This window comes from Vicia villosa, linkage group LG4 (assembly GCF_029867415.1).
Source record: "Vicia villosa cultivar HV-30 ecotype Madison, WI linkage group LG4, Vvil1.0, whole genome shotgun sequence".
NCBI classification, from domain to species: Eukaryota; Viridiplantae; Streptophyta; class Magnoliopsida; order Fabales; family Fabaceae; genus Vicia; species Vicia villosa.
The window spans coordinates 133,890,521-133,907,641 of NC_081183.1; the positions used below are offsets into that span (position 1 = coordinate 133,890,521).

At 30.8% G+C, this 17,121-nt stretch overlaps 1 protein-coding gene and 1 pseudogene across 1 annotated transcript; both read left to right on the forward strand.

Moving 5' to 3' along the window:
- The first annotated feature begins 4,557 nt into the window (after nucleotides 1–4,557).
- LOC131599714 (uncharacterized) lies at nucleotides 4,558–5,763 on the forward strand. The gene has a single exon (XM_058871985.1). The coding sequence runs from the start codon at nucleotides 4,910–4,912 to the stop codon at nucleotides 5,486–5,488; it is 579 nt and encodes a 192-aa protein (XP_058727968.1). The 5' UTR covers nucleotides 4,558–4,909; the 3' UTR covers nucleotides 5,489–5,763.
- A 9,168-nt stretch (nucleotides 5,764–14,931) lies between these two features.
- On the forward strand, nucleotides 14,932–15,403 carry LOC131599715 (uncharacterized; annotated as a pseudogene).
- Nucleotides 15,404–17,121: the final 1,718 nt, after the last annotated feature.

The window sequence follows — 17,121 nt, forward strand, 5'->3', positions numbered from 1 at the left end:
AAACTTATTTGGTCCACTACTGCAAGCAAAAGATAAAATTCTAGGCATGGAAAATTGGATAGGAAATAATCTGCCCACTTTAGGCCCCCTTCGCGATCACTTTCCCCGAAGCCTGATCCTGCACAAAACAACCATCACAAGAAAAATTAACATTACGATTATCATCAACCAATTGCCCAACTGAAATTAAATACGAAACAAGTTCAGGAGAAACAAACACATCTCAGAATGAGGAATTAATGTCTCCAACAGCAGAAATAGATAGAGTATTTCCATCGACAATTTTAATGTTTTGGGTGCCATTGTAAGTGTGAACATTATGAAAATTTTGCAAGGAACCATTCATATGATTAAAAGCTCTAGAATCAATAAACCAAGGTTGAGCAACAACATTTGCAGAATGAGCGACAACATTAGACTTACCTTGAATTCCTAAGGCAGAAAGAGCAGACAATACCATTTGTTGGACATCTTGTGCAGTCAAAACAGTAGCCGTTGGAGCTGTAGGAGCGGAAGATTGAGCCACTGAAGGAGTAGCAGCAATGAAATGCTTGTACCGATTTCTTCTTGGGTCTAGTCAGGAACTCTTTGATGATGTGACCATGTTGCTGGCAATAGTTACAAAATTTCTTATTGTAGTTACGCACAATATGACCAAACTGTTTGCAGGAAAAACATTGAACTTGTCCCATATGACGACATTTCCCTTTAATCTGGGCAGAATAGGCAACAGAAACAACATCAGCAATGAAGTTTTCATGTGACATGGCCCCTTGAGTTAATAGGCGCTGCTCCTCGCGATGAAGTTCGCCAAGACACACGTCTTGAGTAGGAAGTGAACTTCGATTCAGCAAAGATGCACACACTACTTCAAATTCAGGTTGAAGTTTCATAAGAAATTGACCTCGCTTGCTAACCTCGTAAACTTTTTGAACGGAAGCGAGCGAGTCAGCAGAAACATCGGCATGTAAAATAGTCGAATGTTCAACCCACAGATTAAGAAATCCATAATAATAGTCTTGAATCAAAAGATTTCCTTGACGGTAATTTGCAATGTCGAGCTTCAACTGAAACCTTTTAGCGGCATTATCTTGATTGTAAACGCGCTTCAGATAGTCCCACATTTCCTTAACAGTAGAAAAGGAACGCAGATTGTTAATCATTTGAGGGTCAATCGAAGCTAGAATCCAAGTTATGATTTGAGCGTCCTTCGTTTGCCATGCTTCCAGAGCAGCAACATCACTGGGTGCAGAGGAGGTGCCATCTATATGGCCCTAAAAGCCTTTACCTTTCACAAACATCTTGAATTGGAACTCCCACGCTGCATAATTTTTACCGTTAAAACAAACACAAAATCTCCTTTTCTTTTTCTGTCAACATGATGAATAGCACAACAAACCAAAAAAAACAGACCGAGTAATAGCAAGAACAAGACAGAAACAAGAGACCGAGATGGCCAGACAAGGGCGAACGAAAAACGTACAAGGCAAGAAAAAAAAACACGAACCCAAACAAGGGCTGAAACAGACCTGAACCAAGAATACGGAAGACCAAAACTGTTAACAACAGAAGACTCGTGAAAAAGAGGAAGATAATCAACCAATAAGTAACACTACGTGATCACAGACCACAAACAAAGCCAAAATAAGGGAGGTATCAAAATTTTCCTCCTCTCCTCAATAGATCTAGCTTCAGTAATAAACCGAAAATGTATCTTAGAATAAGTGAAGGAAAGGAACATTTCTTTCATAACCTTCTTCATATCATAAAGAAAGTTGTATGAAATGGAGTAATCTTTAGATTTCTTGGAGAAATGGTATGGAGACCAAAAGCGCCCCTCTGTTCGTTACAAGCGATTAGTTCCATGGAATTTTAAAGAAACAAACATAAAATCTTAGGCGAGCTCAAGTTCCACCTTAAGGCTCTATGTAAAATAAAAAGAAATCAAACATACAATTGAGGAAGTGAATTGGTAAGTGAACTCTCAAGTGTTGATTCGATGAAGAATAGACATATATGCCTTAATAGGCTTGACGTTATGTAGACTATGGACTAGCATGAGCCAATCTGATGAAGAACAAACGTCTATGCCTTAACAAGGTTGACGTTATGTGGATTGACATGAGTTGATCTGATGAAGAACAAACATTTACACCTTATCAGGCTTAACACATGGAAGAACTTGTCACACGGACTATGTTACACTTTAGCTATACTAGACATGATTGCCACATCTGCACCATTCATCATACTAAGCTACGCTTCACCATTCAATATGTATGTGTCTATCCACTTGGCCTTTCAGGTCACGTGGAGCTCCACCTTGAAATGTTATACTAAGTTTTCATCAAAGTTATGTACTAGTGATATAAATTATGCATGGTCAATTTCATGCTCTTGCATGAATGAGTGACGTAAGTTAAGCGTGCTTAGTTCCATTTTCATATACATACAAGTTGTGCAAGTTGTGCGCAGTGGCGGAGCCAGAATTTTTTTTAAGCCTGGGCAAGTTTCAAACGGGCAACTCCATGTCCGTCTGTCTGTTTTTGTTATGGCGTTAACTCGTGAAAATATTAACGGTAATTTTTTTTGCGTAAATTTAATTTTAATATAAACTATTTATATGATAAAATACGTGATATATATATAAATTGGGTTTAGGGTTTAGGGTATATATATATATATATATATATATATATATATATATATATATATATATATATATATATATATATATATATTATATTTATAATATGTGATAGTAAAATATTAATCTAATATAGTCATCATATATAATAGATCTTAATAATCACAGTTCAAACTCTACAAAAATGTATAATTTTAAATATGTCATGTTTGAAAAGAAAAATAAATATGTTAATAAAAATAAATATGTTGTTCGTAAAACTATCAATAAAATATATCATCCAAATCATAAAAAGTATATCTTGTTGCTCAATACAAAGGTAAAACATAAAAACAGTAGTAAATAATATCTCTCATTTCACTAAAATAAATTGAAGTAAATTTTATTAATGAGCAATCAAGTGATAATTTTAATTTTAATTTTGATGTTAATCTTTCTCTCTCCACCACCGTCTTAATCAACCATTAGCTTTTAAACACATTCATTTCATCACTAGAGCCTAGAGATAACCTAGCTAGCAGTCACTTTAATCTTTTCTTTCTTTTCATCTCTCTCACACAAATGAACCAACAACCTCTTCATCATCTTCAAGAAACCAAACTCAGAAACCCAGCCCACCTCCATAACTGTTGTCATAACCAGTCCAAGCAAAACATCTAACAGCACTAAAAACAACAAAAAATAGCAACAACACTATTAAGAATCATGAAAATAAAGGTGTGTTTGTTTGCGAGATGTGGAAGCGAAGTCGGCGGAGCCTGGGCAGTTGCCCTACCTAGCCGGGCGCTGGCTCCGCCCATGATTGTGCGTATCACATAAGAAAAACTTAATAGCGTTGTATTTACAACGAGAGACCTATTAAGTCAAGATATTGTTAATTCTAAAATAAGACATTTAGAAGGAAAAAAGGAACAAAATTCATCTAAGAAAAACAATGTATGTTATTCTTAGTCATTTTCTCATTTGAACATACCCTATCTCAAAGAAAATTGAATTATTAATCAAAATTAATATCACCAACATAAATATAAAAAAAGTAACAATACTACATTAAAAGACTAATAAATGTAGATCTAATTTTATAACTAATACTAGTACACCTATAGACTAAGAGGTGTGCTATTTATACATCACTTTTCCTACGTTGTATTTTACACCCAACATGATAATAAAGTAAAATGTATTGGCACATAAATCAAAATTGAATAAATTATTTTAAAAAATAAAATTGGGTACATTTAGTGGATGTTTATACGGTGTAGGAGTAAGTTATAGTGTACACATACCTTTTCTCATAGACTAATCTCATACATGAAAAGAGACTGAAGAAGTGTAATTTGTACTATTACACCTACAGATCCAACGCACTTCGTCCCCCCAAAACAAATATAAACAAACAAACAATTAGATAAATCCAACTTGGCTTCACATTTTGCACTTCTTCTTAATGGCTTCTCCTTACGTTTCCTTTACGTCTCTCCCTTTGTAGGACCACCCTACACTTTATCACCTCTCCTACCATATTACCATATTAAAACATCTATTAACCTTATTTACCTAACATTTTAACTCCCAAATAAACACTAATAACAGTGACTCTCTTTACCAGACTAAAACACACTATCTGACTCACACCTAATTATGACCTCATCTAACTAACCTCTCCCCATATATACCTTACCATAAAAAAAAACTCACAAGTGGTAAATAAAAGAGTTATTTCGTTGCCTAATCAGTTTATTAATAGTTATGCAGAGACATCAGATATACAATTCAATAGTAATTATACAGAGACATCAGATATAAAAGATAAGTTTCTGCGACATCTAGATGAAATTTCGGTCACTAGTCCCTCAAATTGTGCTTGACAACTTTGACTGTTGAGCATATCTACAATGATTAGCGTTCATGTTAAAAAAATAAAATGCTGTTGCAAAGTAGTTAAATTACCGTCCAACCTAAGTCTATGTTTCATAACTTTGTTCAAACGTGGCTGCTTTTGTGGTAAAGTAAAACGTGTCGGTGTCCTCACTAAGAAAATAAAAAACAATGAGTGCATGAATAAAAAACACATTGTAGTGTAGTGTAGGTTTCAAAAGATAAGAGTAAGTTGTTTCACACCACACCTCAAATAGCAACACTCTCCTTTCACTTTTCTTTATCAAAAACTTTCTACACTTGTTCACTAAGCAATAATTATACATTCCATTTTCATTTTAAGAAAACCTTCTTCATTCTCATTGTGCTCACAAGTTTTACAAAATGGGAACATCTCAAACAACAACATTAGTAAACAACACAGTGTGTCGTTTCATGATTGTGTTGTTGTTTTTGTTTATCAATGTTACTGTTGCGGTTGGTGATTTGATAACAGATCAGAAGAATCTAACGGTTAAATCTAAAGATGAAGTGAAGTGCACTCCGTGTGGTGAAGTTCCGTCTCCGCCGCCGCCGACTCCTTCTCCTCCTCCGCCAGCTTCCACGAACAACTGTCCTCCGCCTCCTTCTCCACCAAGCTCCGGCGGTGGTGGTGGTGGTGGTTCAACTTATTACTCTCCACCTCCGCCGTCTACTTATTACTACTCATCTCCGCCACCTCCGGCGACATCCAGCGGAGGAGGAGGTGGAGGGGGTGGTTTGTATTATTATCCTCCGCCGAACGGCGGGAATGGGAATGGAAACTATCCTACTCCGCCGCCGCCGAATCCAATTGTGCCGTACTTTCCTTTCTACTTCCATACTCCGCCACCTTCCCATTCCTCGGCGGCGCCTCCGCTGTTTAAGAGATCCGTAATGTTCTCCGCCGTGTCGGTTTTACCTATTTTGCTGATGTTGTTTTGATAGAAGAAAAATAGAGAAACGAAAATTGAGGTAAGTAAAAGTAAGTACATGGAATTTTGCAGATCTTGAAGATTATAAAGAAAAGTGAAAAAGTGAATGAAAATGGAAAGTGTACTTATTTTTTTTCTTCTTTCTCTTTAATTCTGATGTAATGTAGGTTGATCGATCTGCAATTTGTTGCTCAATTTGTAATTGTATCTAGCTTTTTTATTTTGTTTAGTATGAACAAATAATTAATTAAAGAATAAATTAAGCATTATTCATTTCCAATTAAATTGTGCTTATTACAGATTATTATTAAGTGAGTTTATCTTGTTAGTAACCAAACTCATATTTTTTTTAATCAATGCGCTTATTACAGATTATTATTAAGTGAGTTTATCTTGTTAGTAACCAAACTCATATTTTTTTTAATCAATGCGCTTATTACAGATTATTATTAAGTGAGTTTATCTTGTTAGTAACCAAACTCATATTTTTTTTAATCAATGCGGCTGAAATTCCACCTTAAAAATAAAATAATAAATGAGATGTGGTGGGTTCGAATCATTTTTACGTGGGATCGAACCGTAGTTCTTCCTATCAAGTCCAGCGTCAATCACCACTGGACCAACTAACGATTGGTTATTCGAATATGTTTTTATGCACTAAGCAATAAGATGTCTCTGCGTAACTATTAAACTCCGGTTAATTAAGTCGGATATCTTGGCACCGGCATTAAACTTGCGTTCATGCATTTGAATTGCTATGCATAATTACTAATTGAGATGGTTTAGACACAATTCTCAAATAGTCTCTTTTAGTTGAATTTTAATTAAAGTTAATTAGTTACTTTCAAATTATTGTTTGGATGTGGTTGATGAAGATATTAGTGGTGTTGACAGCTGGAAGATGAGAGGAATTACGGTGCATTTGAAGGTAATTGAAATGAGTGGTGTCCACTAAATTTATCTTCATCTGATTCAAAATTTTTGGTTGTTGTGGAGGGGCCTTGTATATAGATTCGTTGGCAGCTTTTATATTTGGGTGCTACTAGTAATAGTTTAGTAATAGGAAAAATTACACTCTACTCTTTTATAGTTAGCTCTAAATTTCAAGTTTTTAAAGTTTTTTTTTTCCTTATATATGTTTGTTTGTTTCCTATCTATTTTATTGTTTTTCTCTCCTACTAGCTCACTCGCTATTATAGGAGCGTCTTATTAACGGGTATCTACAAATTAATAAAATACGAACATTTGCAATAAAATATTGATAGTAAACTCTTAATTTAATTTTGTAAATATCACATTTTTATTTGATTTTTAAAATTAATAAAACAACATAAATCATTCACATTTGTATATTTGATGTGTTTATTATTATTATTATTATTATTATTATTATTATTATTATTATTATTATTATTATTATTATTATTATTATTATTATTATACATATTAAAAAACTTAGTTCGACCTGCAAAGCCGGATGACGAGGCCGACTGCCCATACAGGAGTTCTCAAGAGTCGGGTTGGTATGTATATCCCGGACACGGATTGATACACGTCTCGGGTTCAGGTCATGACGGCACTTAAAGGTCGGCTACGAATGTTACGCAATTACTGAATTTATGTGGGGCGGTTACAAGCGTTACGAAATGGCTTAATGGTCATTAGATCAATGTTTATACTATAAATAGGGGCTCTCACCTGAGGGATAAACAAGACATTCTTTCTTGAGTTCAAACATACCATTATCGTGCCACTTGAATCCTCCAATCTGTCCATATCTCTGTTTAGTGACCTAAACTGATTAATAGCATAAAATGAAGTAGAAACCTCAGAGGTCACCATCCATGGTAGCTCTCCATCCTTCGTCCTTCTCATCAAACCCCCATTCTTTCTTGAGTTCAGAAATACCATTATCGTGCCACTCGAATCCCCCAATCTGTCCATATCTCTGTTTAGTGACCTAAATCGATGAATAGCATAAGTAGAAGTAGAAACCTCAGAGGTCACCATCCATGGTGGCTCTCCATCCTCCGTCCTTCTCATCATACCCCCCTAAAACACATAACAGTTGCAGCTTTACCGAATTAACTTCCGGGAGGTTATCCAAATGTGTTATGTTGAAACAATTATTATTATTATTGGTTGTTGTTATGAATGTCAATTTGCATCTGTTAACGAGAATTTCTATAGTGATTATCTGTTCAGAGATCTGAAGTCGGAGATTTTTCTCCCACGAGGACGGGATGAAGGAAAAAGTTCCTTCGCCCCACAGATTCCTCGACCTCGACCATATTATTTAACATTTATATATAATTATATAATATTATAATTTTATATGTTTTTTATAAAAAAAATCTTTAACATATTAAGAATTGAAGAGTAATTAACAGACACGGACAAACAGTGATCTTTATTATCCAAATACTCAAATTTAAAAAGTGCACGCAATACATGCAGTGTACACACCGTCTCTTTCTTTTTTTTTTCAATTCTCTTTGTCTCATCCATTTTTTATATCCTCTGTTCACATCATCATCACAACAACCACTCGCCTTTGTTCGTTCTCATTAGCGCAATAGCAATCATCATTGTGGGTGACTTTATTTTTATGTGTCATATGCTTTAAGGAGGTCGTTGTGTGAAATTTATAACTTTAATTGTCTTAGGCTTGTGTCGTTGGATACTTATTTTTGACAGAAAAAGAAATATTAGCAACTGCAAGTGTTTTTTCATTACTTTTTTGTTATTGATGTAAGATGTGTTTTATTTATTTAAAAAAATATAAAATATATTTGTTTTTTTTAAAGGAAAAAATAAAACAATATTAGTGTCATATTTTTTATTGAAAACTTATTAAAAAATTCTTAAGATTTGATGTTCGTGGATCTATGTGGAAATCATGAGAATCTATGGAGATGGGGATGGGAAAAAAACTCTCTCGTGGCAGTGAGGATAGGGGCGCAAAAAAAATTGAGTATTAAAGTGGAGAGCGAAGAAACATCCTCTTCACATTAGATATCCCGTTGACATCCCACTTGTCATTATTATTACCGTGGCATTATGTATGATTGAATAGACTTAACTTTAAATATTAATAAATGAATCTAAATAATCTATTATTTTATTAATAATTTACTAATTTTCAGTATTATTTTGATTGGATGAATATTTATTCAATAAACTCTATTAAGAGTTTTATATGTATTTTTAAAATTCGCATATACATTGCAAATGATTGTTAATTCTCTCTAATTAATGCACCATACAACGTTATGAATTTACTTTTGATGGAATGAGCAAGACATATATAATCAATCAAGCCAATTGAGTCACAATATTTTTTATATAATGTTTAGATATGATTTTTTTTTAATAACAAATATAATATATTAATAAGCATGTTAAAAAACTACCAAGTGTAGTTAAAAATACGAGAAGTGTTTTATAAACTCACCAACGAACACAAAGTACAAAATATTAGATAGAACAAAAATAGAAAGACAAATGAAAACCAAAGTTACCTATTACACACATCTTCCCCATTGATCCAAGGGATATTTCAGGTTGCCTCTGAAAAAGGATTGGCCCCAACTCGAAGGCCTAAATATACATTATTTTACTCTTTTAACATATTAACAATTTTTTAGGTATTTTGAAAAGAAAAAAAGCTCAAATGTACGTACTTAAATGAAATTTAAATATTATTCAAACACATTAAATAATAAATTAAAATTATTTTATTTTTAAATAATATTTGAACATTTTTAAATATTTACTTTTTTAATAACATTAAACACATTTAAATATTATTAAAATATGTTTGGATATTTAAATGTGTTATTTAAAATGTTTAGGGTGATTTTTTAAAATAATCATCAATGTATTTGAATATTATTTTAAAAAATTAATTAAATAGGTGTATGAGGTAGCTCAGCTGATAAGTGTTAATTTAATTAAATAAATGTAAGTTATCAATCAATAGTTTGATCCTTAGGGTGTGTTTGGTTCAAATGAGGGGGAGGGGAGGGATTTTAATGGAGGGGAGAGAAAGTGAGGGGAGGTGAGGAGATTTTTTTAATTAGATGGGTGTTTGGTTCAAACGAGGGGAGGGGAGGGGAGGGCAGGGGAAGGGAGGAATTTAATTAAAAATATGTTTGGTTCAGGAAGGGAGGGGAGGAGTTTTATTAATAATTTACATTTTTATCCTTATTATCTTATATAAGTGATACAATATGATATTCAAATGTGAAAAATCTATACATATTTTTTTGTTAGTAAAATTTTTAATATTGAGTGACTAAAAAGTTATAATTTACTACATAACGTTAAAAAATTGAGTTCACTTAATTCGAATAAAATGTTCAAAAACAAATTAAATTATATGTTAATAACAACTTTGAAATCGTAATGAATTATTTAACACATAAAATACATAAAATAATTTATTATTAAATATAATGGTTTTAATTTTTTAATAAAATAAATTAATTAATTAAAATGAAAATTTTAAAATTTGATATAAAAGAAAATATGATAGACATAACAAAATTAGAAAAAAAAACATAAATAAACATAAAAGAGCTCTAAAAAAAATCAAAAAAGTGAAATGATTATGATTTATATTAAGGACAAAAATTTCAAAATAATTTGAAGGTGGAGAATAATTATAATAAGTTGATAGAAGCAATCGAGAAAAATCACACAGAAGAGAGCAATAATACAAAAGAAAATAAATAATTTTAAAATATTAAAATTAAACTGAGGATATTATAGTAATTATAATAACTTTTAAAATATTAAAGTTGAGATTCCCTCCCCTCCCCTCCAAATCCCTCCGATTTAGAGGAACGCAAAAAGTGTGTTTTGGAGGGGTTTTGCTCCCCTCCCCTTCCCTCCCCTCCCCTCATAAAATTTGAACCAAACACATTTAATTAAAAATATTCTCTCCCCTCACCTCTCATTCATCTACCCCGAACCAAACACACTCTTAATGATAACATTTATTTATATTTATGTATTAATATAAGTAAATCATTGATATTTATAAATAATAATTTATTGAAAATAATTAATTAATTAAATTTTTTAAAATATTATTTTAAAAAAATTAAGTATTTAAATGTGTTTGAACATTTAAGTGTTCCAACATTTTCTAGGGTTATATTTATTCCAGGAGTAAGTTATTATAACTTACTCCAAATCTAGACCATTGATTCTTTTCAATCTAGTGGTTAAAAATAATAAGTAATTAAATGTGGAGAGTTATTATTTTTAACCATTAGATTGAAAAGAATCAATGGTCTAGATTAAATGTGGAGAAAGAAAACTATTACTTATTATTTACAACTGTTACAAAATATTTCAAAAACACAACCGTTACAAAATAAATGCATAAATTTTTTACTTAATAAACACAATCGCAAAAGTTTACTAAATATTTAGTGATAAAATGGTAACATTTATACTAAAAATTAATATAATATTTGTTTCAACAAATAACATGAGACAATTATGATGTATGAAAAACACAATTTTCTTATGAAAAACTCAAAATTGTCATTATTTTTATTTAATTTATTTTTTATGTATTATATATTTATAAAAAAAGATGGATAAATTCATCCTATATTTTTGCATAAATAAATTCATAATATATAAATTTTATATTCATAGGATATTTTTTACAATTTACTTATCACATTTCATTTCTAAAAAACTTTTGTTTTTAAGTTTATCAACATTTGTTATTTGTCCAAGATTTGTCAGAGATTTCTTATAAAACTTAACTGTGTTTAAATTTATTTTCTATATGATGATAAAATCATATAATATCAATAGAATCCATAAATTTACAATACAGAAGAATTTAAAAATTATAGGCATGTCCGACAGGCCGAACCTATTTTTCTGACATGGAGACAAAATATTTACTTAAATTGAACAGATATTAGAGATCATATGTTTAATGACTTCTAAATTACTATAACATTCAATTAATTAAATCTAACCAAATTATTAAACCAATATGTTTTTTTGATATTTTTATTTAACGAGTTAAATTTTAAAAAAACTTACACAAATTATTAATAAATTAGAAAGGCAAAATACCATTTTTGGTCTCATATATTAACCTTAACCTTGGGGTTCATTTTGGTCTCTTAATTTCAAAAAGTTCCATATTGGTCCCCTAACTCTTCAAAATGTGTCATTTTAGTCTTTTTGTCATATTAGCGACGGAAATACTCAAAAATCGATCGCTAAATCAGTCGTTAATATGACAAAAATGGCTAAAATGACACCTTTTGAAGAGTTAAGGGATCAATATGGAACTTTTTGAAGTAAATGGACCAAAATGAACCCTAAGGTTAACATACAAGACCAAAAAGAGTATTTTGCCAATTAGAAATGCCCAAAAAGTTTTATAATTTACAAAAAAAAAATTAGTTAAATTAACTTTTTTATGTATACTATTAATAACAATGACATTTTATTTATGCAATATTATAAGTAAATTTTCTAAAGTATAAGTGTTTTTAAAATATTATTTTTACTTAGAAAATATTTAACCCGTGCCTCGCATGGGTCTAAGTACTAGTATAAGTTGAAATAATTGAAAGGCTTAAATGCACATTTGGTCACTGTAAGTAAGCGAGTTTTTTCTTTTTGTCCCTGTAAGTTTTTTTTTCTCAGTCCCTATATCTTACGTTTTGCTTGTGGTTTAGTCCTTAAAGCCAAAATTCGTAGAAAAATCTGCAGGTTTCATGCGGATCTTCCTGCGAATTTTCTTGTGGATTTTAATTTTAGGGGCTAAAACGAAACGAAAGTGAAATAGGGATTGAGACCAACAAAAAAAAACTTACATGGACGAAAATCAAAAACTCACTAACTTACATGGACCAAAAGTATATTTATGCCTAATTAAAAATATAAATAAAAAATACAACAATAGCCAAGTCAATTCAAATGACATAAAGAAATAAAACATAAACAGTCACATTGTCAGCTAGGGGTATTTGCTTAATCATGTTGAAATGGTCATGTCACTAACGATGTTAATTTCATTCAAGTTCATCTTTGTAATTTTGATGTTTTACTTCATTTATCAATATTTTTGTTGGATTATCAATTTATGTGTAATTTGATTCTATCATTTTATTGTACTTGATGGTATAATTGTGCTTGATTGTATCAGTTTACTTGCTATTTAATTTTGTCAACTTATCATGGAAATATAACGTGAGTTATCCACCTCAGTCTCTTAGATGAAACCATTATAATTATTTCTGTGTTTGAGTAAATGGCCTAAGTTTGTTGTATGTTTGTCTTGATTCACAAGTTAGAATGTCTGAAACAACGAGTTTTAATTTGGTGTTTGATTTAAATCAATCATATGGCTTATTCGAACCAATAACTCAATGTGAAACTTGGATTTTTTTATATGTATTTGCGATTCGAAACAAGAAAGTGCATGATTCGAATCAAAAGTTACTTTAACTCGAATTAGAGTCAAACATGACTCGAATCATGGTCACTTTTTGTTATGTGAATTGAATTATGAAACTGTTTAATTCGAATCACATATTCAAATCATAACTCGAATCAAATATCTCATTTCCAAATTTTATTACTTTGATTCAAGTCATTCTTTCCTTGATTCAAATTATAATTGTAAGATCTAACCATGATTTGAATCTTTTTTGTTCATTGCCTCGCCTATTTTATGTGTAACCTCTAACACCTATATAAATCATTATTATCATTATTCCAAAAGATATACATCAACAAGATTTAGAACATGCATAATTGTGTATTCTGAAAATAATATCAAGTCATACTTTTCACAAATCTAAAAAGCCATGAGTGTTCTTTCTTTCACACATTATCTCTCAACTCCAACATATAGAAAAACTTCATAGCGTGTTGATTGAATTAGACCTATTTAGGAGTTGTGTGATTTTTTTAAAGATACCCAATATCTTTCAACCCTGACCAAGAAATCCAATTGTTGTCATAGGCGGTTTTACCGTCCGGCCACCCTGGGCTAGTGCCCAGGCTCAAAAGAGCCAAACTATTTTTTAGATACATTAGATACTGAAGTAATAAAAAAAGAGGATAAATTATAGGAAATAAAAGACAATTTATAGGTAAAAAGGGACAAATTGTAGAGAGAAAAAAAAAGAGACAAAGTAATGTTAAATAAGACAAAGAGTTATTTAGAGAATCTCTTATTCCACCTCTTGAATTTCTTAGGCATATGTGAGCTTTTAAAAATGTATTCCTATTTCCGGAGGTATATCTTCCGAAGCATTTTTTTATTCAACGTTTGTTGTTTCTTCAACATTTATCAGTGTAAAAATACTTCCGTTGATGCACCTCCGGAAAAAAAAATTGGCCAAAAAAATGTGCTTCCTAATGTGCACCTCCGAAAACAGTGAGCATAAATGGAATTGCGCTGGATGCCTAAGAGTATCAGGGGGTAGATTAAGATATTCTCTTTATTTATTTGTTGAAGTATGCAAAAGATGTTTAATTTTTATTATTACAATACTTTTTACAATTGGTTCTACTTTGAATGTATAAACTATCTAATTGTTACTTGAGTATTAACTTAAGATCATTTAATTTAAGAGATAAGAGATTTTTGGTTGATAGAACAAGTATTGAGAATGTGAATATTGTGTAATCGGAAGTCGAATTAAAACTACCGTCTAATGTGGTTAAGGAGTTTAACCTAAATGAGATTGTGCGTGATCCAGGTCGTAGGAAACAAATTAATGAGTATGTTCCAGTAAAGTTATGTTTCATCTCTTTTATTTTAAATTATACTTTTGTTGACAAAATAACGAATCTCTTTTATTTTGATTGATGACTATTCATATATTATATACAATGTGAATTTGCGGTATCTAAATTTTTGCCCTGACTTTATAATTTTCCTGGCTCCGCCACTGATTATTGTGGTGCTTACACTACTACGAAAAACACATACAATAACGGTTGTAAAATACATTTAATAATGTTAGTTCATCCGTTGTTAGGTAGCGTGTGATTGTATGTATGTTAGTTACCACAACAAATATGTGAATGTTGTTATAAATTAGATAGTGCACTACTTATTACCTTTTATCCTTTTGTTGGTTTTTTTTATTTCATGTACTTTCTTATCTAAGAACCACTTGGTAATAAAATCCGTTGGCTCCACCACTGTGTATACTTGGCACATGAAAGCAAAACAAATGACCGAAACCAGATTCACTACGCCTCTAGTTTAACACTTTCGGTGTTCCAAACTCAAATAATCACATAACCCTGCTAAATCCATGGGCCAATAAGCCACATTTTTCAACCAATCTCACCCACCTATCTCTATAAATATTCATTCCCCTTCACAATTCACCAAATACTAACACTTGCTCAAAATCACACTTCTCAAAATAACAAAAAATTAACAACATGGAGGCAGTTCAAACATTGGTTTCAAAGAACAAACTTGCCAACATTGGTAAGTTATTAATTACAGTATATACAATTACAACCATTTGCTAGTAAAACTGAATATGAAGTTATAACTAAATTTGAATACAGGAGCACTATGGGCTTCTGGAATTGGAGCAACACTTGTTGCTTATTCACGAGGTAAATCTCCGATGAAGCCGAGTCTAAGACTTATCCATGCTAGGTACATTTCTCACAGAATTTAAGCTTCAATATTCATTCAATGACAATGTTTTTTCTCCATTAAGTGTTGAGCTAAAATGTGTTTTGCAGGATGCACGCACAGGCGTTAACTCTAGCAGTGCTTTCGGGTGCAGCTGCGTAACATTATTATGAAAATCGTGATGTTCATCTAAAACCAGTGGCAAATGATAGTTCTGCTCCAAATGTTAGCCATCTTGTTGAATGGGAGCTCCACAGTCCATTTTAAGATTACAAGTCTATGAATCTATGATTAATTCTATCATGTTATGATCATTATGTTTTTTCGATCATTGTGTTTTTTTATGTATGATTAGACTCCAAAACTGTCATATGTATGTTCTGGAAAGACTTTCTAATCTTCTAACTTACTATATATAAAAGTTCTCTGTTACTTAGTTTTGATCATCTTTCAACTAAATTTTAAAGAAATTTCAGCTTGAAATTCCTTATTTCACAAAGAGCCCAAAATGGCTTAACCGCATGAATGATCCATTGGGACCCTAAAACTCAAAAAGATGCATAAACCCTTGACAACTAAATGGAGATATATATGGCTATGAAAGCAAATAAATCATGGAATCCACAAAAGAGCATAAGGCCAAGCAAAGGGAGAAAAAAAATAAAAGAGAATCTAAAGCAAAAGTTAAAGAAGAAAAAAAGAGGCAAGTCATAACTTGACATCCAAAAAGTCATAACCTAGTGTTCTCACTTGATTCGTCTCATATATATATATATATATATATATATATATATATATATATATATATATATATATATATATATATATATATATATATATATATATATATATATATATATATATATATATATATATATATAAGGGATCATTTGATACCGGTGTTAAAATATTAATTTTGATACCGGTGTTAAAATATTAATTTTGACACCAAATCTTATCCGTTTATTATTATTAATCTAAAGGTTAAAATATGTTCACTTATAACTAACACATGAGTTTTTTAAGGAAATATATCTTAACCTTTGAATTGTTAAAAATAAAGGGGTAGGATTTGGTGTCAAAATTAATACTTTGACACCGGTGTCAAATAATCCCCTCCATATATATATATATATATATATATATATATATATATATATATATATATATATATATATATATATATATATATATATATATATATATATATATATATATATATATATATATATATATATATATATATATATATATATAATCAAGATCAAATGATCTTTGATAACTTTTTGCAGATTCATATAATAAAATTCATCGTTGGAATGAAAGCTAACATCATATATAAAATGAAGATGGACTAGATGGGATTTCTGGCCCTAAATCTTGAATGTTATATATTTGTTATATATAAATATTTAAACACAAACTTCTAAGGATTCCAATGTCCGAGTCCCATCTATGAATATGACCTTTGTTTTCATTTGGAGTTTCAATTTCTAGGATACATATTTTCATTTTCTCTTTTTCGATCTTGGGGAAATCTCTAAGGATCATTCAAGAGTATCTCATACTTTCATGTCTGAATTACAATTCAAAATAGAAAGGTACTCTCTAGTAATTAGAGTACTCATATTTAAGTACTTAGCTTTACAACCGAATTTTATTTTCTCTTGTCTTCTTCAGTTTATATAAAATCAGGTTTATTTACTTCTTTATTATTAATGTAGTAATTGGAATGAACTGGCCAATAATTACAAATTTCCATAATTCAAAGTTTTTAGCTTTCATGAATATTTTCATTTTAGCTTTTTATATGTCAAACCTTTCATCATCAGAAGGTCGAGGTGTATTTAGGAAAGTCTTCTAATTAAAAGAATTGTTTGAATTCGTCATTCTACCCCCCGAGGCGATTAGTCTTGTCATGGGAGTTAGACTCTAGTGCCACTTATTGAACAAGTGACTTAAAACAAAAAATAGGGGTTGAAATA